The sequence below is a fragment of the Pseudopipra pipra genome, chromosome 13, assembly GCF_036250125.1.
Source record: "Pseudopipra pipra isolate bDixPip1 chromosome 13, bDixPip1.hap1, whole genome shotgun sequence".
NCBI lineage: Eukaryota > Metazoa > Chordata > Aves > Passeriformes > Pipridae > Pseudopipra > Pseudopipra pipra.
This window is the reverse complement of record NC_087561.1, coordinates 3,508,399-3,532,192: the sequence shown is the minus strand read 5'-3', so window position 1 is coordinate 3,532,192 and position 23,794 is coordinate 3,508,399. Positions and strand designations below refer to the sequence as shown.

At 44.3% G+C, this 23,794-nt stretch overlaps 1 protein-coding gene across 4 annotated transcripts; it reads right to left on the bottom strand.

Moving 5' to 3' along the window:
* Positions 1-11,657: 11,657 nt before the first annotated feature.
* Positions 11,658-23,612, bottom strand: LOC135421358 (UAP56-interacting factor-like). Of its 4 annotated transcripts, none has more exons than XM_064669732.1 (9): positions 23,457-23,612; positions 21,190-21,333; positions 17,421-17,563; positions 15,998-16,122; positions 15,085-15,166; positions 14,617-14,660; positions 14,460-14,534; positions 13,690-13,801; positions 11,658-12,929 (listed from the first exon to the last, which is right to left on the bottom strand). In XM_064669732.1, exons 1-9 carry the CDS (start codon positions 23,536-23,538, stop codon positions 12,834-12,836), a joined length of 903 nt encoding a protein of 300 aa, XP_064525802.1. In that variant the 5' UTR covers positions 23,539-23,612; the 3' UTR covers positions 11,658-12,833. The 4 variants fall into 4 exon arrangements, with proteins under 4 accessions (XP_064525802.1, XP_064525803.1, XP_064525801.1 ...); XM_064669733.1 differs by having other exon boundaries at positions 12,752-12,929; positions 14,617-14,657; XM_064669731.1 differs by lacking the exon at positions 11,658-12,929 and having other exon boundaries at positions 13,266-13,801; positions 14,617-14,657.
* Between the last annotated feature and the right edge of the window lie 182 nt (positions 23,613-23,794).

The window sequence follows — 23,794 nt, the reverse complement described above, 5'->3', positions numbered from 1 at the left end:
TGTCAAAATACAGGTGTATTCATAAGAACTTTTTATGTGCAAGTGTCATATAATGAAAAATCGACCTGCATGGAACTGGTTGGGAAATAGCATTAATTTAGCAAGAACAGTAGCTCACTTCTTGGACACCCAATCCTGATTGTCACACTGGAAGGAACCAGTTCACCATCCAAATTAAACCTTTAGGTACTCTTTGAATAGATGGGAAAACTTCCATTGCTTTTGGCCAAGTGATGAGTTTAGCCCTAGGTAGCTCTTTAGCAGAAGGGGAAAAGAGGCAGGGAAGAGTTGAGAGATGAGATGTCTGTCTGTCTGCAATAGAGAAAGAGCACTATGAAACCTCTGCCTCTTCTTTATCCTTCTAGCAAAGCAACTGGGAACTGGTGGTGTCATTTCTTTAAACTCCTGGAGAGGGACAATATTTCAGAGAACACTTAAAGATTATTTACTGATGACAGAAACAAACGGGGAATGTTTCTCTTTCCTTCAAGAGAGTAAGTCTTCGGGCAGTCCTTTAGATGAACTTAAATGAAATATAAACCAAATGCCAAAATAATCACATACTTTATTTCCTATGGATTTTAATATCTTCTACATCCTTGGTTTTCTCAATGTGTCTATTTAACCCTTCCTGGCTTTTGCAGAGACCTTCAAGGTGCTTTTTTTGTCATACCCTTAGTAATCATGCTTCAGCAATATGCTCTGAATTATTCCAAATCCTTTCAGTTCAGGTGCAGAGCTAATATAAATCAGGTGATGAAACTGTGAATCGTGAGGAATATTAAATTATATTCTTGTTTGTTAATTTGCAGATCATAGAATTTTATTTTATTTTTAAAAGATTCTTAAATTTTCCTGGGGGAGAATTAACATCCTTTACATCCTCGTGGAACATCTGGAACAGAATTCACAGTCCTGTAGGAACTCATTCAATCTGCAAAGTCTGTATATAAAGTCTTAGTGAAGACCTAAATATCCAAAGTTCATTTTGAAATGGTGGGAGTGAAATATTCATAATTGAGAAAGCTTTATGACTGTCAATAACACAATTGGCATTAAAACCTGAGCAGGTCAGAATGAGGGGTGGAAGGAAGTGCATTTCCCAATTTGTGAGTGCCTTGCCTGAAGCTGAGTGCTGCAGGCAGTAAGTACAGACTTACCTAAGTAATATTTTATACATGATGCTACTGTCCCTAGTTCCAGTAGCTTCTTTATTACATTAGTATTCTGAGTCCTCTGCACTTCCTTTGTGGAGGAAGTGCTCTCTAACTTTGGCAACAGCAGTGTCCCAGCTCTAAGCCTAATAAAAAGGGAATGCAAGAGAAAAACCTTTCATCTGTTGTGTTTCTGCTGCTGGAGAGCCAGCAGAGGGAGCTTAAGTAACAAACCCTCTTCCCAGGGCTTATTAATAATACAAAGGTACATAAACAAATAAAGGAAAGTCTGCCATGATAGCCTATTCCCTGTAGGAAAGGGGAGGAAAAAGCTGCTGATTGGAAAATGGTAAAATCAGTAGAGAAAGGAAATTTTTCAAGTAGACAAGAATGTACTAAAACTAACAGCAAAAAAAATAGTGTTTTAAAATCTATAAATCTCTGTCAAATTTACAGAGAATAAATGGTATTGCTGTTTTTAGACTTTTCTCCATATCCAAGAAACTCAGTCTTGTTTGCTTTTGCTTTTCTATGAATGCTCAGAATTTTAGAAAGTGAAGTATCAACTTACTTTACACATCATTGTCTAACAGGTGCTGGGACTTTAGGAAAAACAGGTTTGCACTGTGCTTTTTAACACAGTACAATGTGTCCAACAAAGTCCTAAGTCCTTTTATCTCTTTACCTATCTCAGCAAGACAATCTGAGAGTAAGAGATGAAAAAACAGGGAAATAATGTCCACCTGTCTCTTCTTCAAGGGGCTACATGAGGGCCCTCAGTTGACTTGTCAACTAAATTGACTTTTTCAACTAAGACAAGCAAATACTGTGCTCCAGGGTGACTTGGCAGAGCAGTGAGAGGTGAACTCTAGCTCAGGTTGTGTGAGCTATTAGAAAGTGTCTAAAGGAGGGCAATGAGGATGGTGAAGAACCTTGAAGCCGTGTGAGGAGCGGCTGAGGGCACTTGGTCTGTTCAGCTGGAGAAGAGGAGACTGAGGGGAGAGCTCACTGCAGTCACAGCTTCCTCATGAGGGGAATGGGAGGGGCAGGCACTGAGCTCTTCTCTGTGGTGACCACTGACAGGACCTGAGGGACTGCCCTGAAGTCGTGTCAGGGGAGGTTTAGGTTGGATATTAGAAAAAGGTTCTTTACCCAGAGGGTGATTGGGCACTGAACAGGCTCCCCAGGGAACTGATCACAGCACCAAGGCTGCCAGAGCTTGAGAAGCATTTGGATAAGTCTCTCAGTGACTCCTGGGGGTGGTCCTCTGCAAGGGTAAGAGTTGGTACACAATGATCCTGGTGGGTCCCTTCCACCTCAGTATATTCTGTGATTCCACGATTCTGTTGACTGGCCCTGCCAGTCTCCTGTTCCCCTGGGGAGCCTGGGGCACTTCTTCAGAATGTCAAGAGCATCTTATTTCACGTGTGCATTCTGCCTATTGCTGGCATCCTTGAGGAACATAATTTTGGGAAAGGATTTAAAGTCTGGAAAAGACATGCAAAAAGAATCACAGGCGTGTTCCCAGATGCATTTTTCTTCCTTGTTTTGAAATGTTTGCATTTTTGTGCTCAATATTTATGGCACTATCTGTTATAGAAAGGTTGGGGTTTTAATCAAATTGCATCAAGGATTTGCTAAGAATTGGTGTCTCTCTAGAAAGACTTGTTAGTATTGAATCAGAATTTTCTAATAAAAACTTTGCTGTTAGAACCCAGCATTGATTCTGCAGCTTGTGGCAGAGCTGTCCACTGAGCACATTGTGAAATGATGTCTTCTAACCCAGTTTCTTTCATTTGCAACATATTAGAGAACAGTTGCTGAAACAAGTGTCAGTGATCTATGGACTTGCTGAATGTATGGTTTATTTCCAGCTACACACACATCTATCTCATGTTGCCACTTCTAAGTGCCAGGTCTGGGGGTGCTCTCCTTGAAAATGCAAGCCTTTCAAGTCAGGCACACTGTTCTGATTTGGTTTTCATCTCCATAAATAAAATTGGTTTATGGCTTTGAGAACAGGAAGGTAGACCCCTCCATAAAAATCTTCTGAGTTCCTTTCTTCTTCTTGTGGGTCAATACAGCACTTGGCTGCCTGCCTCTCAGCAGCCAGGCAATCAATCCCCTTCAGAAAAGACTTAGACCAATTTCACACTTGCTGTGTACTTAATAATTGGCCCAGTTCATTCCAGTGTCAAAATCATTTATTTTGCCAAGATGATAATCTCTTTCCAGTAGTCCTAAAGTGTCACCTTGTGGCTTATACTGGTTATGATTTTATAACTTCAAGAGAAAACATACCCAAGCAGCAACTATAGAAAATCTGTACATTTCTCTCTGGGTATTAATAAGATTAATTTGTGGAGACAAGCTTATTTTATTTTAGCTGAGATTGCATCACTGGGATTTACTCTTGAAATAACTGATGGTAATTAATAGCAAAAATCTACTAAGAAGTTCATAATCTCTTTAGTAGTTACCAATAGATTTTTCTGTGGTTAAACACAGTCAAATGACTTCAGGACACATGAAAAAAACAAGACATAACAAATCATTAGATCTTTAAGTGCTGATGTCTGAGTAATACATCTTATTTTCACACTTTATTGAAACAAACAGAAATGTCTATTAGGAATTGAAACAGTTTTTCCATTCAGCTTTTACAGTTTTTAAGTTTTGATCTAGGAAATGAAAAATTTCTGTCTTAATCCCAATTTAGAATTGTGGCAAGCTCTGGAAATCTGAAATTTTAAATCCTTTAAATAAAGACCTTCAGTTCTCTACACTTACATGTAAATCATTCATTTATAGAATATTAAATCCAGTGTAAAGGAGGCAAAGCCTTGTCACTTGGGTTAAATAGCAAGTTGCTGGAGTACGTGCCAATATCTGATGATCTGTCTTGCAAGAAACCACAACAAAACAACAAACTTTTCTCCCACTCTTTGATCTCTTGTTTTAAACTAAACGTGGAACCTTCTAGGGGGTAGAGAATGTCAGACATAAGTATCCTCTGCAAGTTTACAGCACCAAGGATTTTGAAAAGTAATGTTCCTAGGTGTGTCTGCAATAAAAATGCATTTATTTACATTGCAGTGCCATGCTATAGTTGCCAAATTATTTTGAGTGAAAAAGTATGCATTCCCTGCCCCAGAGCACATGGGAACTAAATTCATTTGCACAGACAAGACGATCTCTCAGAGATGAGAGTTGCTAATGAAAAATATTCGTGTTGTTTCAAGGAAAGTGTTGACTGTAACAAGCTCATTTGTGTGTAATATTTTGTACTGGACAACATGTCTTTAAAATAGATTTTTGAATTATGAGCTGCAAATGAGCTAGCACAGATACCCACTCTAGTGATAACTTCCAATGAATTCTGCTTCTGAAGTACTGCTAAGGTAAATTAGATATTGATTTCTGACAAAATGGAAGATTTGTCTCATTGCTGAATTTTGAATCTTACATATTAAATAAGAGGTTGATATCTGATGTTAAAACTTATTGTTCTCTGTGATATATCTGGAGTCCTAAACTGAAAGATTCCGCTGCACAAATTGAGCAAAAATGCTCAATTAAAAAAAAAAAGTAAAGACCCCAAAAAAGCAAGCAAACAAAAAACAACAAAAAAAAAACTAGAAAGAGAGGAGGGGTGGACACACTGAAATATAAAACTTCTGGAAGTTTTGCTCCAAAGGCTAAAACTTCCTGGGTTGAGTTTTCTTTGCCTGTTGGTGCAGGAGCAACCAAACAGAAATATGGTCTTGGTTTTCACAAGAGATAATTGTTTAAATATTTAGCCATGTACTGCTTACGTTAAGATTTCTTTATGATTTCACCCAGGCTTCTGCAAGTGTGCAAAGTGTATATTTGTACCATCTTTCATGATCTGGCTGTTGAGATGCTGTGAAGTCAAAGCATGATAATTACATGTTAATGGTTTTTTATATCAATTACAATTCTTCAAAGAACATTTAAGCCTTTTCTGTTTGTGTGGGTTTTTTTAATCGAGTCAGACCCAGGGGCAAAAAGACCTGATCTCATCTCACAGGCAGGGACTTTGCAAATCCTTCAGTCAACAATTACTTACTAGAATTAATTACCACAACTGTTTTCTCATTGCCCTCCAGAACCCTGATATTTTTTTACAGTTTCCACAGATGAGACAGAATTCTGCTCCTAGAATATTTTACTCTTGTAAACAGGTTATCACTGTGGTTTACACCCACCTGGCAAATAGTTTATTAGCATTAATACCATGTTAAACATATTATTAATTGCAAGTTCCATGTACTGTTCACAAACTTTATGTGTTTTTCTTTATGCTTGACTGTATTCAAGTTTCTTGCACTCAATTTTCAGAGCCACTGGAAGGAAAAGAGGGTGGAGGCCTCTCCTCCTTTATTCTTATACTCCTGGCTTACGTAAAAATCGTAGGGAATACCAGGTAATATGGGCACTTCCTTGGTTACAAACTGGTCACCAAGGAAGGCCCAGGCTAAACTACTACACATGCCCCACTTGCTGCGTGGCTGTGACTGAAAGCAACATGGAATTCATTGTGACTAAAAATCTGCAAATCTCCTGTGTTGAAACAGGCTTTCTGAAAAAGCAAGAGATATTTCTGAATCAAGAGCTGAAAAAAAAAAATTACTGATAGTTTAAGAGGAACGACTTAAAAATTAATGATGTAGCAAAAAATAAATCTATTTCTTCGCTCTTTTGTATTCATCTTCTTTTTTAGCATTAATATCATAAACCCTGTGTCAGAGTATGTTATAAGACTCTGCTGAAAGTCATTAGCAGTGGTATAACAATACTAAAATTATTTATGTCAAGCGACACAAAGTTAAATGAGGTAGACCTTGGGTTCAAAGAGAAGATGTGGGTTTATGTAAATTAAAACAGATTTTTACTGGCCACTAATCAAGAGTTTACCTGTTTCCATTAAAACTACATTGAGTTTAATCAGGATGCTTTCTAATGCATGCATTTCTCCCTAAATAAGAAGCATATTTGTCATGAATATTTAAATTGGATTTTAAATCCATGAAAGTTTAATTTAAATAAATAGCGAGGTGGCTTTTTCAGGGTTGAAAGTTAGCATCCTCAAATCCTATGCAAAAGTTGTAAACAAATTTTCAAGTTAATGGTCTCCAGAGGCTTTTTCTTAGCATTTGGGATTAAATGTCTTTAATTACAGGAGGCTTAAATGTAACTACAGTTAATGTAATGCTATCTGCACATAAAATTAAGTTTTTGTTTCTTGTAACTAAATAGAACTACTAATGAATAATGCAAAAATGGGAAGAGTATGGAGTATTTTAAATATAAAACATGTTTATAAGGCAATAAGTTGTCAGACATGTTTTACCTTTCTCATTGTAATCACTGAGTAGGATATAGGAGTAATTTTCTTTGTATATAAATCTGTCATGATATGTTCTTGACTTTCAATGCACATGTAATATAAACTTCAGCTTTATTTTTGTAATTCCTATTCTTATCTCACAGAGGTTTCCAGCTTGTTTGTTTTTATAATAATAAATAATGAATTGCATTTTCGACGCTGGTATGAATATAGGCTAAGAAATCAGACTTTAATAAAATTTTTCCATTTATTTTAATTTAAGAAGAGAATAATAAGTTGTTTTAAGCCAAAAAATCATATGCTTACTTATTTGTTGAATTAATTGGAGAGCATGAATCCTTTTTGTAAAACTGGCCATAAGTAAAGCCTCAGCCCTCATTGTAGCTCCTTATCAGTTTATTGATAAATAATCCCATTCTTGCTAGCCATCTGTTTATTGTTCAGACAGCTGTGCTCCACTTATTTTCTGACATTTTCCAGATATTAATGATTCAGACCTTTCTCTTCCTGCTGATTTTGTTTCATATGTAGATGGCTTTGACAGTGAACTGCACTTGACTTTATTTGTTTTCAAGCAAGCACAGGCAAGTGAAGCTTGAACCACATATTTGATTCTAGTAATATAAGCCAAATAGATCATTGTGGAAAATTAATCACGATTATCTTATTTTTAATATTAGTCCCTGAATAATTTTCACACATCTTAAAGCAGAAGGGTAATAGATGTGCACATTAAGTACATATAAACCCTCTTAGCCAACTCAAGCCCTACATTAACTTGAGCCCAGCACACATCCAGTGAGAAGTGGACCTGCTACTTTTGGCAGAGTTTATCCTTTATGGTGACAATAGAAAAGGCAGCAAATACTCCAGCCAAGGCTGTTCTTACAGGGTGAGATGGGAGTTCCTGGTGTTTGTCATATATACACCACATATTTGAGGGAAGAATCCCCTTGCTAAGGTTTGGTGTTGGACCAGGGTTTTGGAAGAGCACACCACAGGCAGCTTTATTCCCTTTGGACTGGGTTTTCCCTGCTGTCCTGGCAGTTGTCAGGATCAAAGCTGGTTTCTAGCATACTTCAGAGCAGTGTTTGAGCAGAGAGAATTTGTTAACTGAACCCAACCTTTTTCAGATCTCTGTGGAAAAAAAGCCTTGTGTATGTTGATTTCTATGAATGTACATGTACACAAACACACAAAAGTGAAGCAGTTCATGCTGTAAAGAGAAACCAGGATACAAGGAAGCAAGGAGCTGGCAAACGATGAACAAGTATATGATTTCATCTTTTCTAGCAATTTCGAGCACACACTCTCCTAATTCATCCTGTCTTTTCACAGGAAACAAGACACACCCCCAACAGCTCAACTTCCTGTGAGTAGCTGATGTTTTAACACATTTGAAGTGAAGCCCTTAATAAAATCCTGGTTCTGTTGAAGTTGATTTGACAGTTATCGTGGACTTGAATAAAACCAGAGAGACACCCCTATTATTCCAAAAACAGAGCTACCTTCTCTTTGACCTTCAAGGTCTACCTGAGATAAGCCAGCAGCAATGAGGCTGTATTGAAGATGTATTGCTCATGATGTTCTTTAAACAAGCACAGCAGTGCACGTGGAAAAGGCTGTCAGCAGGCTGGTTATCACCACTTGTCACTGTCACAGAGGTTTTGCATTGCTGTTTAGTCACGGAGTCAGTTAACTGCTGCTGAAAGATGAAGGGTTGGATATAAATGATGTAAATGTTCGTGAATAGATGCATTGTACCGTGATACTGTCTGCCACTCAAATTCACAGAGTGTAGAAAATGTTATTCCTTGCTAGAGGAGCTTGGTTCCAGCAGTTTGAGGGGATTTCTCATTGTTAAATGCTAATGAATCCTAACAGACAAGATGAAGTGCGAAGATTTTACCTGAGGAGAAAGTAACAAACATGGGCAGGGATGAACTTTGAGAGAGGACAATCACACTACAGGCAAAGGAGATCTGGAAAGCCATAGAATTGAAGGCAGAATTCCCTTAGGCTTTAATGTAACCAGGGTTTCACTCTTGATTCCTAACCTGGACACTGGCTCCTTCCATGTTTTCACACATATTCTCTCCTCCCTTGCCTCACCTTTCAGCGGTGGTATTTGCACATCTTTGAAACAGAACTGTACAGCTGCTTCCATTCCATGGATGAAGGATTTGGCTTCTCATGAAACCACAAGCAATCCATAAAATAGGGGGTTTGTAATGTGAAAAAGCAAATAAATAGTAAGTCAGTGATCTGAGTCAGACTATCACCTCAGCAGGGACAGTAACTGCACCTGTTTCAGCATCCATGTGGTAGCAAAGCACTTAGTTTGGATGTATTTCATGCAGGACATCACAGTGGTTGATTAGCATCTATCACCACCTCTCTCCATCAGTCTTCCTGCATTTTTAACAGTATCACACAGACAAATAAAGTTTTAGGACAAGAAATGAAAAACATTAGCTAGTGTGCTTCTTTGCAACCAGAATGGCAGAAAGACTTCATCTTCCAAAAGGGATTTTCTTCATAATTCAGACATTCAAAGGGTGTCTTTAGGCTGAAAGGATATTGTTTCCCTTCTCAGACTGTTGAAAAGGTTTCTTTCCTTTAGCTTTACTTTTAAACAAAGGAATTCAGGACCATAATTTTTAAATTATGTGTTCATACAACAGAGGCCATTTGTTCTGTTTTATTAAAGAAGTATGTAGCACTTACCCTTTTCCACAGTATTTCTTGTGGACCAAAAGAATCAGAAGACAATTTTGGAAAGCTGGAAGTGCTTTGCAGCTGGGGGGGTGTAAACTAAGAACTTCTGATAATTCTGCCCCAAATTCCACTTCCTGAAAGAAGATCTTTTTGTAGAAAAACTTTTAAATCAACTTTTCTTTTCTTTTCTTTGTTGTCTATACACATCTCTACCAAGCAGTTTTGGCTTGATAAATTGCCTTGACATCGTTTGTTAAATTGACTTTAACTGTTTTGATCAAGACTTGGCTTAGGTGTAGAATCTAGCCCATTTCCTGTTAAAATATCAGCCTTACAGAATTTATAAAAATTGTCTTTATTCAGTAATTATATTACATCACATTTTTATAGGGAATTTATCTTTCAAATTCTAAAGCATTTTATCTGCTGAGTCATCATTGCAGAATTGGCCAAAGCTGAACAGATTTCCTCCACTGGCATGAATGATGGTATAAGAATCGGACAAGGAATGGCAATGGACAGGTGGGAATATTCTTGTATTCCTGCTCTTGAATATTATCACTAATCTCCAGCTTTTGACTCATGGGTCCTCGTGTCCTCCCACAAAAAGAAAAAATAAACACAGGTTCATTACTTTTTACTTTAATCATTATTTCCAAACTATTTAGAATATATCTAAGAAACAGGGAAAATGCTCTCAATTCTCTTTATTTTTGTTATTTAAAACAAACAAACAAACAAACCAGAAACTACTGAGGAAAACAGTCCTTTGTATGTCAGAGAATGCCAGCAAGTTTAAAGGCAGAGAAAAGGAACATTAGATTTCATAAATGGTTCCTGTAAACGTACCTTTCCCATCCCAGTGATTGTAATTTGATTTTTCCTGTTGACTGCCTTGTTGCTGTTGTGAGAGGAGTATGAGGTGCCTAATGCAATCATAACTTGCCATCTCGTGGCTTATGTGGGAATTACCATAGTTAAATTTCTTAACAATCATTTAAGGATTACATTCATTCCTTTAGGAGAGGATTCCTGTTTGCCCCTTCATCATCCCTGACATGGAAAGACTGGATACCTTCAGTAAGGGTTGAGACCCTGGAGGGTCCCAAGGCTGGACCAAACTGGAGGAGCAGATAATGGGCTGCCCACGTGGACATGGAGAAGGAATACAAGGAGCTGTTAGAAGATCCCAGACCACAAAAACAGCCATTAGACCAAAAGAAGGGAGGGCCCATGAAGAGTGTGAGACGATCAGGTGCACGGACTGTTACTCTGGAGATGGCTCTGGCTGGCCTGACATACAGCAGAAGCCCCCGAGCTGCCCCCCGGCCTGCACAGAGCCATCCCAGCAGGGAGCTGGGCCAGCAGCTGGCACTGCCCAGGCAGGGAACACCGGGACACCTGTCAGGCATGGGGTGAACACAGGCCATGTATCCCTGGAGATGGCTGAGGAGGCAGCTGAACTCTAATGTCACTGTCATCCTCTCCAGGCCTCCTGCACAGCTCACCCTGTGCACAACAGCATGGATAATTCTGTTGGAGACAATTATTCTGTGAGTTTAGTACTGTGGCAGAAAGAGGTGTTTTATGCCTGACACTGTGCCCTCTCCCAGTGTGTTTTTAGCGTGATCATTACATGTCTGGCTGCTTACAAATTCAGTGAAAAGCCTGTTTTGTCTTCTGCTGCGTGCAAAGTCACCCAGCCCTGCAGGGGAATCAAACTAGGAAAAAAGTGTAGTTTTTATCACTTAAGCCCTCAATTTTAATTTAAGGAGTGCTTAAAAAATTGTAAGGTACAGACTGTTGAAAAATATCTCTTCAGAGAACAGAATCAGGGTGTGCTCTGAACAGCGGGAGGGTGCTGAACACTCAGCTGAACTGCTCCAGCCCTTTACAACTTGGTTGAACAAGTGCTCAGGTTTTCCCAACGAGTCTACAAACTTTTGGCCATATTTATAGTCGAGGCAACTGCAATCAGGGATACTGCCATTTGTGACTGTGTTTCTTGTCATCTTCCATGACACACAGACTGTTTGCATGCAGGGGTGAGATCTCCTCCAGAGTTCATTAACCTGGCAGTCGGGCTGCCTTTGTTTTGTTTTGAGCACACTTGGAGCCAGGACGACTCTGATAATTTTGCCAATAATGTTAAAAGCAAAAGAGATCACAGCAAAGATTTTAGAAAATATGTATTGAACACCTAACAGTGCTTTGGAGCCAGGTTTGCAAGCAGCAAAGTGCCTGCATGGCCAGGCCAGTGCCCCAGTGGTGGCAGTGCCTGTTTGTGGGCACTGATGGGGACCACGGCTTCCCTCAAAGCACTAACCCATGCAGCTGCACATACTGTGCCCTGCAGTTGTTGAGAGGCTGAACTTGCACCAAAAGCCTGTTGAAGGAAGGGAAATAACTGCAGGTGACATTTGTCAAGTTAGTTTTTATTCAGTGCACTGGACTCGTACATCACTGCTTTGTCAACTAATAACATTTCACACATTCCTGTAAAACCAATGCCAAGTCCAGTCTCTTGTTAAAGATGCTCGGTGTAAAATATAATGCAGTCTATCAAATATTTCCTTTCACAAGTACAGCTTAGAGCCCAGTAACAGGCTGTGTCCAGAGCTTTCAGTGCTGGGTTCCAGCAGTGGGTGGAGAATGGATCAGTTACTTAGGGTTGGTGCAGGGCTCTGTTAACAAATGTCTAAACCCAGTTCATTAACATCTCAGAGTTCATCAGAGTGCTGCTGCTCGTTTGATTATGCCAGTGCTTTGAGCATGGGTGGAGCTGCAACTACAAAAACCCTAATGCAGAATGACTGCAGCGCTGGAAAACCTACTGTAGGCTGGGGCAGTCTGTCTGTGCTCCGTACTGAGGACAGTCACTCCAGCAGCAGGCACGGCACACCTCACCCCGTCCCCACAACTGGGCCAGCAGCAGCAGTCAGAGCAGCACAGCAACCCACAGAGAAACGCAAGGTGCTCAGGCCTGACTGTCAGGGCAAAGCGAGACGTTTTCAGGGTGGAGGGTCTTACACTGCAAACACTGGGCAGGGATGCCTGCAAGCACAACAAACTGGGCAGTTGGGTGGATGCTGGGGATTGCAGGCAGCTGGAGCATCCCCACTGGTGCCACTGCTGGGCCACATCCCTCAGATCCACACATGCTCTGCTCCCTGTCTCCCATGTGGGCAGGCACAGCATCCTCAACCCTGTCCCACCCGTGGGACAACACAGGGCTATGGCCTGGAACTGGCACCCCCTCCCACTTGCAAGAGTCACCCTGGTCAGCATAGGGTGCCCTGGCAGGAGGACAGGGATGGTGCCAGCCCTATGGCTCCCCAGCAGAGCTCTCCCAGCAAATCCATCTCCGCTCATACACCTCCATCACCCCACTCATGTCCCACCTGCCCTGTGCTCCAGCCCCAACTCTCATCCTGCCTTGTCCCTGCCCTCCATCGCTCATTCACTGTGGGTGTAAGGAAGGAGACAGCACATTGCCAAATCAGCTATCTCAAAGGGAATCTAGCAACTTTTATTGAGCCCCTGCCAGGGCCTGGACTGTTGGGGGCAGTCCCTGTGACGAGCACGCTGTCCTAGGGCATGGTGACCGTCCGTCCGGCGCTCCTGGCTGCTGTAAAGCGCCTCTTATTCCTCAGACCAGAGAACCTCTCATCCAGCGTCAGGCTGGTCTGCAGGGGAAAGGGAGAGCGAGTCAGTCCCACGTCTGGTGGCAAAGCACAGCCCAACTTGTAGCAGGGTATTGATTAGAGCCCATCAGTCAGGATGGTGTTTCACAGCTGGTTAGTCAATTAAACCACGCAGCACACAGAGACAAGGAGCTCGACAGACTGTGTGCGGCTGGAAAACCTCCAAGCAGCTCCCAGCCCCAAGACACCGGGCGTCCTCGGCCAGAACAGGAGCAAGCAGATGGCATTGGAGCACAAGGCATCAGGGAAAACCAAACTGTCCAGACAAGAAACGCCGGCAATGAAGAAGGTGGAGCAGGATTTCTCAGCTGCCCCAGGGCTCTTGGACCATACTTCAGTGTCAAATGGGGCACCGAGAAGGTCACCAAAGCAAAGAGCGAGCAAAGCCCAGAAGTGCCACGTGTCTCTGAGGAATGGGGAGCACCGACACTGAAACAGTCCCCCCTGGCCAGGATCACCCACCAGCAGGATCTCCCCGCTCCGAGCAAGCGCACGGACAGGCCTTGCAAGACAGGCCAACAGAATGGGAAAAATTGGGCTGAGTCTGTAGTTGCTCAACAGTCTTCTCAAGTGCCTTCAGTTTTGCCAACAACCTGGCCAACACGGCTACAGGACTCTCCTCCTGGGCCATGTTAGACAAACCCAGCTGGCAGCCCCAGAAACCTGAGCGTGGTGTTAACAGCTTAGTGGCAGGGCTGCTGCAGGGCGCCAGGTGCCGCCTGTGCCGTCGACAATCCTCTACCTGGTTGGCCATGGCACGGAAGTTGAATCTCAGCATCACCCCCTTGGGCTGGGGCTTGGTCACCCGTGCTGGGGGCCTCTGGCTTCGCAGGAACGGGCGCTTGGATCCAGGCCTGGGGAAAGCACAGATCCGCAGTCACTCAGGAAGTGAAGGCAGCTCGCTCCCTCTGCTCTGCAAACCAGCATGGAGTGAAGGAGACACCTGCATGCCCCATACGTGGTCCCACAGCATGTCTGACCCCTGGCAGAGTCAAAAGGCTGCCAGGAGAGCTGCTGTGCAGGCAGAGCTCCAGCACTGGGGACCGTGTCACATCCAGGCTATCGTGGGGCGCTCTCTGTGCTCAGGACAGTGCATTCACCCACCCTTCTCTCTGCCCTCAGCTGGGTGCTGGGTCCTGCAGCTGCACCAGCTCAGCCCTGAATCTGTTCCTTCCAGCTTCTGTGCTCCTTTAACACAGCTTTTCCCTGACACCCCACAAGGAGCATAGCCAGCCTGACCCCTCCCATGCGCTCCAGGGCTTCCATTTCTCCTCACTCTGCATAACAAAGGAGAGGCGTGGTAATTACAGATTACCGTGTAATTACAGGTAAATACAGGAGATCTTTATCTCCTTCAGATATGCCGGGAAGGGAACCAGACATCATTTGCTAACCATTTTGGGTTTGAACCATTATACACTCGTTATAGAAGTGAAGCTGCAATAAACCTAAGGGGAATTTGCAATGGCTTTTGTAGGGGTCCCACCCTAACAAATCACCTCATTTACTTACCCGCTGCTCTGGCCCGCCTGGGGATTAACCACAGAAACCGTCAGAATTGCTCCCGGGCTGGGTTTCACTTGCCACCTGCCGAGACAGGGAGATTTATCCAGCTTCAAGCGTGAAAGAGAACCGTCGCGTTTGCATTGTGCCTTTGTTCACCAATTACCTTCTCATCCTTGGCGGTTTCCCTCCTCCTTGACCATCCATCTGCTGTGAAATATATTTTTAAAAAAATTACTTAAGAGAATTAGCTCTCAGAAACAATGACTTCTTTTCCAGGATTTCATTTGGTGTATCTGAAGAGCTCCTTCCTTGCAAGTTGTCAAGAAACTTGCTAATTTGGGGTTTCCTGCTGTCACAGTGATCTGTACTGGGTGGCTTTACTTTGCCCTGTTTGTGTTGCTCTATAAACCACAAGGTTTCTTTTTTATCACCCTCCCAAGATTTTACTTTCCAGCTGCCAGAATATTAAGCTGCATTAAAAATCGCCTGTCCTGCAAATACTTTCCTAGCAATACATGCAATTTAAGCGATCCATCTCTCTTTACTTTTGGAAGCAAAGATACAGCTGGGCTGGTAGAACTGAAGGTTTGTCACTCCCAGCAGGCTGCAGAAGAAATGTCTGGATACTGACCCCTCTCTGGAAGCGGGCTTTGGAGAACCACTGCTGTGCCCGCTTCTGCTGGAACGCTGGTCCCCTGTTTAGCCGGAAAGGCCTGATGGTAAAGCAGAGACAAAAGGACAGAGGTGAAGATGATGCCAGGCCTCTCCTAAAGTTTAATGTCAAAAACCCAAGCTGGTCTTAAAAAGCAGCATAAGAAGCAAATCAGGCTGTGTGTTACCCAGTTCAGCCCAACGGGTTTTTCTGACAGCGAAGGATTTCAGAGGAACTTGATTTTCTGCTCAAATGAGACAACAGCTTTTGTGTTCTGAACTCTGCCCATTAAAAATAAAATAAAAAAACATGGAAGAAAATAGTAGAAAAAAATCAGGTCAGAATGGACCTTTGGATGTCCTTCAGTTCCTACTCTGCTCAGAGCAGAGAAAGACAGGATTGCAAGGAGCTTCCTTTCCAGCTTGGAGAACACAAGGATCCTGATGAGACAGGCACCAAGGCAGTGCCCACCTTCCTTGCAGCTCCTGGGCAGTCTGCTCCTGCAGCCCTTCACTGGGACAGACGTCCTCTCTCTGCCTATCCCTTATGACTGGAATCTGTATTTCCTGCCTTTATGAAAATAAAAGCTATTTCACCCTTCAAAAGTGTTCCCCAAAGCGACAGAGGAAAAGTTCAATAAAAATACTAAGGTCTCATTTTCCGTGCTTCCTAAAATGAAATGACAGATCTGATATCTGCATTATTAGCTATGAACTGTTAACTTTTTTCACTGTTTTCTTTCCAGGTGCTTTCCAGGGGTATTTTTCTCGTACTGCACAAGCACATGGCTGTAGCCACTCCCAGCTCACACACACAGCAAGAGCAGAACCCTATGAGCCGCAGGGGGAATTGCTAAAAAGGAAACAAACCCAGTGTTACCAAAGATTTTTACCTTTTCCCTGGGGTCTGGGTGCTGGCAGCATCTGCTCTGAATCTCTTGGGGCCTGGAGATGGCTGTGCCTGGTCCTTCTGCTGCCCGCTGCTGCTTTTGGCAAAAGCATTGCTGTTCTTGTTGCCCTGAAAGATTGGTGAGAGCTCAGCAGTTGCCACCCGTGCCACAGTTTCACTACATGAACAGGGAGCGAGGGCAAGTGACAGCCCCCAACTGTCCTCTATCCACAGACTGCTGCTGCCTGACTCAGCACACTCAGTCTGTGTGCCTTGTTCCTGGGCATGAAAGTCCCAGGAAGAGTGTTTCCTTCTAATGGTGCAGAAATTAAAAAAAAAAACCACCAAAAAATCAGTCCATGGAGAGCAAATCTTACAGAAGCTGAGCATTAGAGCCGTGCTCAGGTTTCCTTTTGGTCATCACCTCTTTCTTGTTTAGGCCAAGCCCTGAAGCATGAGGCACATCAGAAGACCCCTCAGCAGTGTCAGTCCTCCTGCACTTCCAACACAGACTGCCCTAGACTCCAGCCCATTTATTTCTCTAGAACAACCACCATCACTCTTACTATCTGCTCAGTTGTGATTCCATATTCTTCCCCCTTGGTTTATTTCTGCAAAGTGGAAGCTACTGTAGAATTATGCCTCCTAGCAACTGCTTATTACTTTCTGTAAATACCCAGCCACGCTCAATATCTGAGTCATCCTGGTCTTTATTTTCAGGAATAACCACACTCCTCACACATGCCTGCTTAGTTAGGGCTCTCTCATTTATACCCCCAGGACACAGTCACTAAATGTGCAATCATGTTCAGCACTTGGGTTTTTTGAAAAGCTTACTGAGCACCCATGACCTGCTAATGGAGTGGACTTCCACCAGTGCAGAAGAAACCAACTGCCTCTCAGGAGGCCTATCTGCCACAGGAATCGTTGTGTCTTGTGGGGATTGCCCACTTGCTAATGGAAAGTGTGTCTCTGAACCAAAGTCACCTGACAGGTGACCAACAATCTTTCCTTTTACTTCACAGGAGCTTGGAAAATGCTCTGGGTGGAGAAAAAATAACGGATCTTAATACACCTCCTTTAAACAACAACAGTAAGACGAGATCCCGTGGAATTCATTTTTATGGAAATATTTTTAAATCTTTTAAGGACACTTTCAAAGAAAACCCTTTTTTTTGCAAAACCCAGGGGAACTGATCAGTAAAATTATGCCAAGTCAGAAGCTTATAAAACCAACTGGAAGATTGCTATTCCATATGCATGTCTGTCTGCACTCATCTATGCATACAAATGCTGTGCACGGGCATCTAAAAGATGGTGCCTGTACCTTTTTATGTAAATTGTTCTTTGGGGTGATCCAGGTTCATAAAATCAAGCAGATTTCTACATGACATTTGGGAGAAGCTGTCCCTTCCTTATTCCCCTACCTCCTGAGCTGATGCCTGGCGATTTAAAGGGCTCACTCCATTGAAGGCAGCAGCTGCTCTTCTCTTGCGACCAGGCAAAGTATTCCTGAATTGTCTCCTGTTGTATTGTTGCTGTCCAAACCCTCTTCTGAAACGGTTAGGTCCTACAAAAAAACAAACAAACAAAAAACCTCTTATTTTAGTGTCTTTCGAAATTTGATTTATGATTACAGTTTTGCAAATGGATTACAAGGTTAACTTAATACAACACAGGGGTATTTATACAAATAATGGTGCAAGAATCACATTAATTCATTCCAAAAAGTATTAAATAATTAATCTTTCCAATGTCTCGCTAACATTCTTATTCTGTGTAGGACTGACATACACATTATTTGATGTGAAAGAACAGAGAAGACAAGAGAAGAGAAAAGCTTTCCACAATTTTGATTCTTCATAAAGGCAGGAACACCCACATCAGGAGACCTGTCAATCTGTTGTCAGAGCTCACTTTGCTGTGAATTAACTATGAAACAGAAAAGGCCTTTTGATACAGATACACAAGTGACTCGAGCATCCGGGAGCCAACCCCACAGCAGCCTGGAATAGCTCTGAGTGCCCACATTATAGCACCTGGTAAGTGAAGACTGAACCGTGATTTTTATGCATATATATATTTATTTCCTTTTAGCTTGACATATCCTTACTGCACCTATTGCAGAGGACACCTGCTGCTGCTGTTTTACGTAGTGGTACAATCCATACACACGCACTGTCCATCTCCATTTAACCTTTCCCCTTAATCCTGTTGGTGATTTTGAAGTGTGCTGAAGCATTTTGGTGAGTGAGAAGAAAGCACTCTGTCAGACCAAGGCACAGTGCTTTCAAGCCTAATCACTCCACAGGATGAATTTCTGTAGTGATAACGAAATAGAAAGTTTCTGAGTCGCTGTGTGAGCTGACGCAGGGGGGCAGCCAGAACAACCACAAACATCACAGCTAAAATGCAGAGAGGGAATTTATTTCCATTACCTCGCTAACCAGTGGGATCAGCAGGTTCCTGAAGCAACACCTGGGCAGAGGCACGTGAGCAGAGTTAAGTTTGGCCCAATATTAGATCATCACAGGTTCACACAGTTCATCCAGGGTTTTGTGCATGCAGAGTTTACCACCATGCTGCGTTTTGATCTTCTCTGTACCAAGGCAGGGAGCTTGGTTTGCAAACCTTCCGTTTTTAGCTCTTTCCCCCCAGCAGTCACTACACTGGTGAGACATGCACACGTACTCAGGGGTGAATAAAGCAGGCACAAAGCTGTGCAGGGCAGAGGGCAGCGAGAGCACACTCAAATCCTGGACCACAGAGCAGAACCTCACTGGTACAGACCACAGAGCAGTTGGCTGCAGGTATTGATCTTACACCACTCATTGCTACATCACAGCAGTTTATACTGACTTGGAGCAATTAGAAATGAAGTGTCCTGAGGCAGTGCTGCCAAGGGCCACCACCACAGTGAGGAATGAAGGCCCCAGCCCCAGGGTGTAACACCGGCCGGTACCAGCCTGAGCTGCTTCCACTGGAACACAGGTAAAGATGACCTGAGCTGCACAGGCTCTAGAACAGAAGGGCACCAGGGCATGCCCACGAGAAGCAGCTCCCAAACAGCATGTTGGGGTGCCTTGTGCTCTATGGCTGGAGATGCTTTAAGAACACACACAAATGCAATGAGGTTCACAAGCTCCGTGGGGCCAGTAGTTATTTCCTCTGCAGAAGAAGTGCAGGTCTGTAAATGTTCCTCTCTTGACAAACACTGAATTTTGGCAAACTGTTTCTTTTTGACCAGATGTGGACTTGCTGTGTTTAACTGTCCTTTGATGTTTCCTCCTGCTTCTGTCCCCCCAGTTTGTTTTTGCCCTGTTTTGTTCTCTTCAACCACCACTCTGGGCTTGCCCCTCTCTCTTGCCTATTTGCCAGACTGCTCTCCTGCAGGCCACCAAGCCTTGCAACACAGCTCTCCTGCACCCTGCAGAGGGCATATCCTCCACAGCCAGAGACTGAGCTCAGCTGCCTTTCCTGGGTATTCCATCAGGGCAATGGGAGGGACTGCTGCAGAAGGCAGCCCTGACTAGAAAATCGTGCCCCTGTCAGTCTGTTCCTATTAGAGAGCCTCTGCTCAGCAGTGCATTTAGGCACCCCTCAGCCAACATAAATAACTCATGACAGAGCCATCAGCCTCTGAGGGGAACCCCGTGTACACCAGCTGGGGATCAAGGCCTCAGCCTGCCATGTGTGTCCTGAAGTGTGACACACAGGAGGCTCCATCTCTGCAAAAAGGCTGGTAGGTATTTAATAATGAAAGAACATTTGAATAAAACCTCACAGCATCAGCAGCAGGGGAAGAACCCCCTCCCAACCCCCATGACTGGGTGCACACTCAGAGCTTGGTGCTGAACACACTTGGGTTGGCCAAGAGGCACCTCTGCTCAGCCAGTCCAGTCTGGGGAGAAGTCCCTATGGATAGCTGACTCTTTTTCCAAGGAGATTTGAAATTCAAATTTCCTGTCATTAAAAATCATCTTTTCCCCACTGGGGAGATGGTTTAATCCATATTCCAGGAGGTATAACAGCACTTTGCTTGCTGGTTTAATCAGCATAATACTCTTCTCCCTCCTGTCATTACAGTGCTGGGCTCCTCTGATTGTCATTTTGATAATGGTTATCTCATCTCAGCCCAGGAGGGACTGCATTTCAGCAGGGACTGAAGTGAACTGAGCCCCTGAAGAATTATGGGCTGAATTCCCAGTCGTGCCAAGTTTCCCCAAATTGCTACTGACATCAGCACCACACAGCATGGTGGGTCTCTGCTCTTGGCAGGGCTGAATTCAGACTCAGTGAAAACCCATGAAACACTAAAACTAGTAGAAATAATTCTATAAAGGAACAGAAGTTCTCCCATCTAATGAATAAGGAAAAAAAAATTTGTTTGATTTATTTGATTCTGGATGCAGGAGTCACTTGGTGGGGAAGAATATCAAAGCCTGTGTTTGACAGAAATAATCAATTTGCAAAGGGCAATTATCCTCATTCTGTTTTGAACTGGAACGATCCTTGGTAAGGCAATATGTGAGGGAAACCAAAAACGTGAGGGTGGGAGGAAGATCAGAGACAAGCAGGATTGCTCCCAGAAATCCCACTGTCCTGATGTGCCATTGGCACTCCAATATAAGATTTCAAAGACATTGCTGCAAAATGTCATTAAAATCTTCAAGGAAGGGATTTAGCAGTAATTAAAAAAATTGATAAGAGATGGTATTTCATGCAGCAGATCACTCTGCGTTTGTAGGTGAAAACTAGTGGAACAAAACAAAGTGTGTGATCACTCAGTATTATAAAAAAAACTCACCATGCTTGGCAAAAGTGACAATTTAGCTCCAATAACTGAGCTATCAAATACAGTTACTGAAGGGCTAATTTGGGTAATTTAAGTCTGCTCTGGGAAAATGAGGATTAGGAAGAGGCATAATTAAAATATGCAAAGCCAGGGGGAATAGAGAATAGATATTAAGTCACTTTAAATTAGCAATTCACGAGAGATTGGAAGGGAGAGAAATGGATGAATTATGCTCTGAAAGGGCCCTGATATTCCATTGTTGCAGAGAGAAAAGCTAATCAGAGCCCGAGCACATCTTATACGTGCACAAAAATTAGATAGAAGGATTTAAGAGCTGTATTTTGTCACAAAAGTGCGTTTTTCAGCCTGGCAGGGCTCTGCCATCTCAAGTGCCCATCTACCTTGCAAATTCCTCTGCTTCCAGGCACCGTAACGGGGCCGCCCGTACCCGAAGGCTGAACTCCTGTTCTTGACCTGCTGGCTCCTGCTGTCGCCTGAGGTGCTGGAATCTGTTTGCTCTTTCCTGTGGCGCTTGATGATGTCATCTAGAATGAAATGACAGAGGAGAATTCCATAGAACCTGCACTTTCTACAAACAGGGATTCCCTCTTTTGGTGCTTGCAATTGTCCGTGCTAAAAACGGAGCTCGCTGCTCTGTGAGCTGCACCGGCCAGACAATAAAAGATTAAGCTTAGCTTAGAAAGTATAGGATCAATTTACTCAGCCTTTGCAGGCTGGAGATTAGAGTATAGCAAATGATTTAAAAATGTGCTACCATCCAGCACATCCCCACCACAGGCAGGACAGAGCTCTCAGTGAGGTGGTCTGAAATCAAGGGGTTCTTCTTCATTCAAGCTGTTCTGATGAAAAGGCAAGGCAAAAGTGGAACATCACCTCTTCATTAACTCCTACTTTCCAACAATTTCTTCTTTTAACCTCAAACCTTCCAGAAAATACTTAGCAAGTAATAAAGTCACATCTGTGAAGCTCCAAGCTGAATGTTTTAACAAATTAGCAAGGAATGAAGTGTCCAAAAACAGGCCCAGAGTGGCTATTCCAGCTCCTTAATGTGCCAGTGGAGTGGAAGGACAGAAGTTCCATTAGCTTTCAGTGGGTGCTTACCACGAACCATCAGACCTCCAGCACTTGTCCCTTGTCATTTTCTATCAAGAAACTCCCGTGTCCAAATGGATACAAAGCCCAAGGAAAAGGAATGAAAGCAGAAGTAAGAAAAGGCTGTGTGACTGCTTTTGTGATTTCTCTCAAGTCTGCCAGGAAGAGAGCAGGCTGGGAGAGGCCAGGCCATGCTTTTAGGATGAATGCACTAATGTTCTCAGCTAAGTGTGCCTTCAGGACATGTGTGATTTGGGGCACAGGCTGATCCGAAGCACATCAACAGCATCCCAGCACACTCTGCAGGGAGGTGACCCCAGGCACCCAAGGGTGGGCTGTCACAGCATGAGGAAGAGCTTGCTGGGAGCCAAGAGGAGCTGAAAGCTCAGGTGCCTGGTCTGTCACCTTTCAGTGTATTTTTTTTGTTTAGGTATGAGTTGTTACCCTGCCTTTTGTGGCCACAAATATGATGGAGTTAACAGAGCAATGTAATGGAGTACTATGAAAGGCTGGAAGGGGTCCTGAGAGGTCATTTATGGTACCCCTACACCTCGAGGCAGAATTAGATCTATCAGGGCAGCTTTAGAGCAACTCCTGCAGTTTTTTGGGACTGCTAACTCCAGTAAGGCCAAATGTATCTGAAAGCATGGAAAAAGCACCTGTCAGAAAAAGTTCTTCATCAGGGCTCTTGCCTTTCAATTCTCTCTTCTACCCTGAGTAAGCCGTATTCTGGATGGAATATGGATTTGGACCACAGGAGGTCTGACCAAGGGAAGCACTAAGGGAGAGCAAAAGCAAAGGGACCATCATGAAATGTTTTGTTAAAAAAAATTATTAGCAAAAAGAAAAAGAGTGTGCAATACCATGGGAGAAAAATAAAAAAAAATGAGGGAACCACTGTTGCTATAACTCTTCGCAGAACCATTAAAACACGGGTGCATCAGCCAAGGGATCAGTTTGAGTTTGCAGTGGAAAATGTTCTGCTGCTCCTGACAAATGGCTCGTTGCTGGGAAGAAATGACACAAGGTTTCAGTTAGGAAGCTGACCCAACAGCAAAAGGTGCTGGTGGACTTTCCTCCCACAGCAGAGAACGCCAACACGATAATCCACCGAGATCTCTCGTCCATGCGTCAGAATCCAGGCCTCGGGAGTTCATGACAGGGCGGTTGTTTATGCACAGTTCACATTCCCGGTGCCAAAGGAATGGCGAGCATCGGAGCGAGCAGCTATAAATAGCGGCACCGCGAGGACATGGCTCCTCTCCTCCTGCCACCGGGGGCTGCTTTGCGGGAGCCCCTCCCGGCCCGCTCCGTCCCCCGAGTTACGGGGCTGCTGCCAGCACAGCCCGGAGAGGGTTCGCGGGGATCCCGCACACACCTTCTCCGTCCTGCCCGGGGCCATCCGGGCAGGGGGACGCGGGCAGCGAACAGCGGCCTCTGCCCGCCCCGCCCCATCCCGCACGAACCCACCCGCCGCGTCCCCGCACGGAGCCCCCCCATCCCCGAGCTCCCTCAGCCCGGCCCGGGCAGGGCCCCCCGCGCCCCCCGCACCTACCCAGGGACATGTCGATCTCCTCGGCCCCCGGCTGCGGCCCCGCCGCGGGGCCCGGCGCGGGGAGCGGCCCCGCCGCCTCCATGGGCTCGGAGCGCCTGAGCCTTCGCCCCGCGACTGCGCCTGCCCGGAATGTGCCGCCGGGCCCCGCACCGGCCCCCGCCCGCCTCCCTCGGCCCCCGCCCGCTGCCCCCGTGTCCCCCGCCCGCTGCTCCCCCGGCCCCTGCCCTCCGCCCCCGACCCCTCTCTCCGCCCCCGTCCAGCCCCGCGGCTCGCTGTGCTCAGCCCTGCCCTGGCTCTCTGCCCTCCGCGCCCTCCCCACCAACCCGCAACCCCCCCCT

What these genes read in the sequence shown, in the direction of transcription:
- LOC135421358 (XM_064669730.1), bottom strand. Translation starts at nt 23,538, where the DNA reads ATGGAGGCGGCGGGGCCGCTCCCCGCGCCGGGCCCCGCGGCGGGGCCG. An exon ending in AAGCCCGCTTCCAGAGAGGG is followed by an intron (nt 14,661 to 15,084) that starts GTCAGTATCCAG and finishes TATATTTCACAG; the next exon opens with CAGATGGATGGTCAAGGAGG. An exon ending in AAACCGCCAAGGATGAGAAG is followed by an intron (nt 14,535 to 14,616) that starts GTAATTGGTGAA and finishes CTGTCTCGGCAG; the next exon opens with GTGGCAAGTGAAACCCAGCC.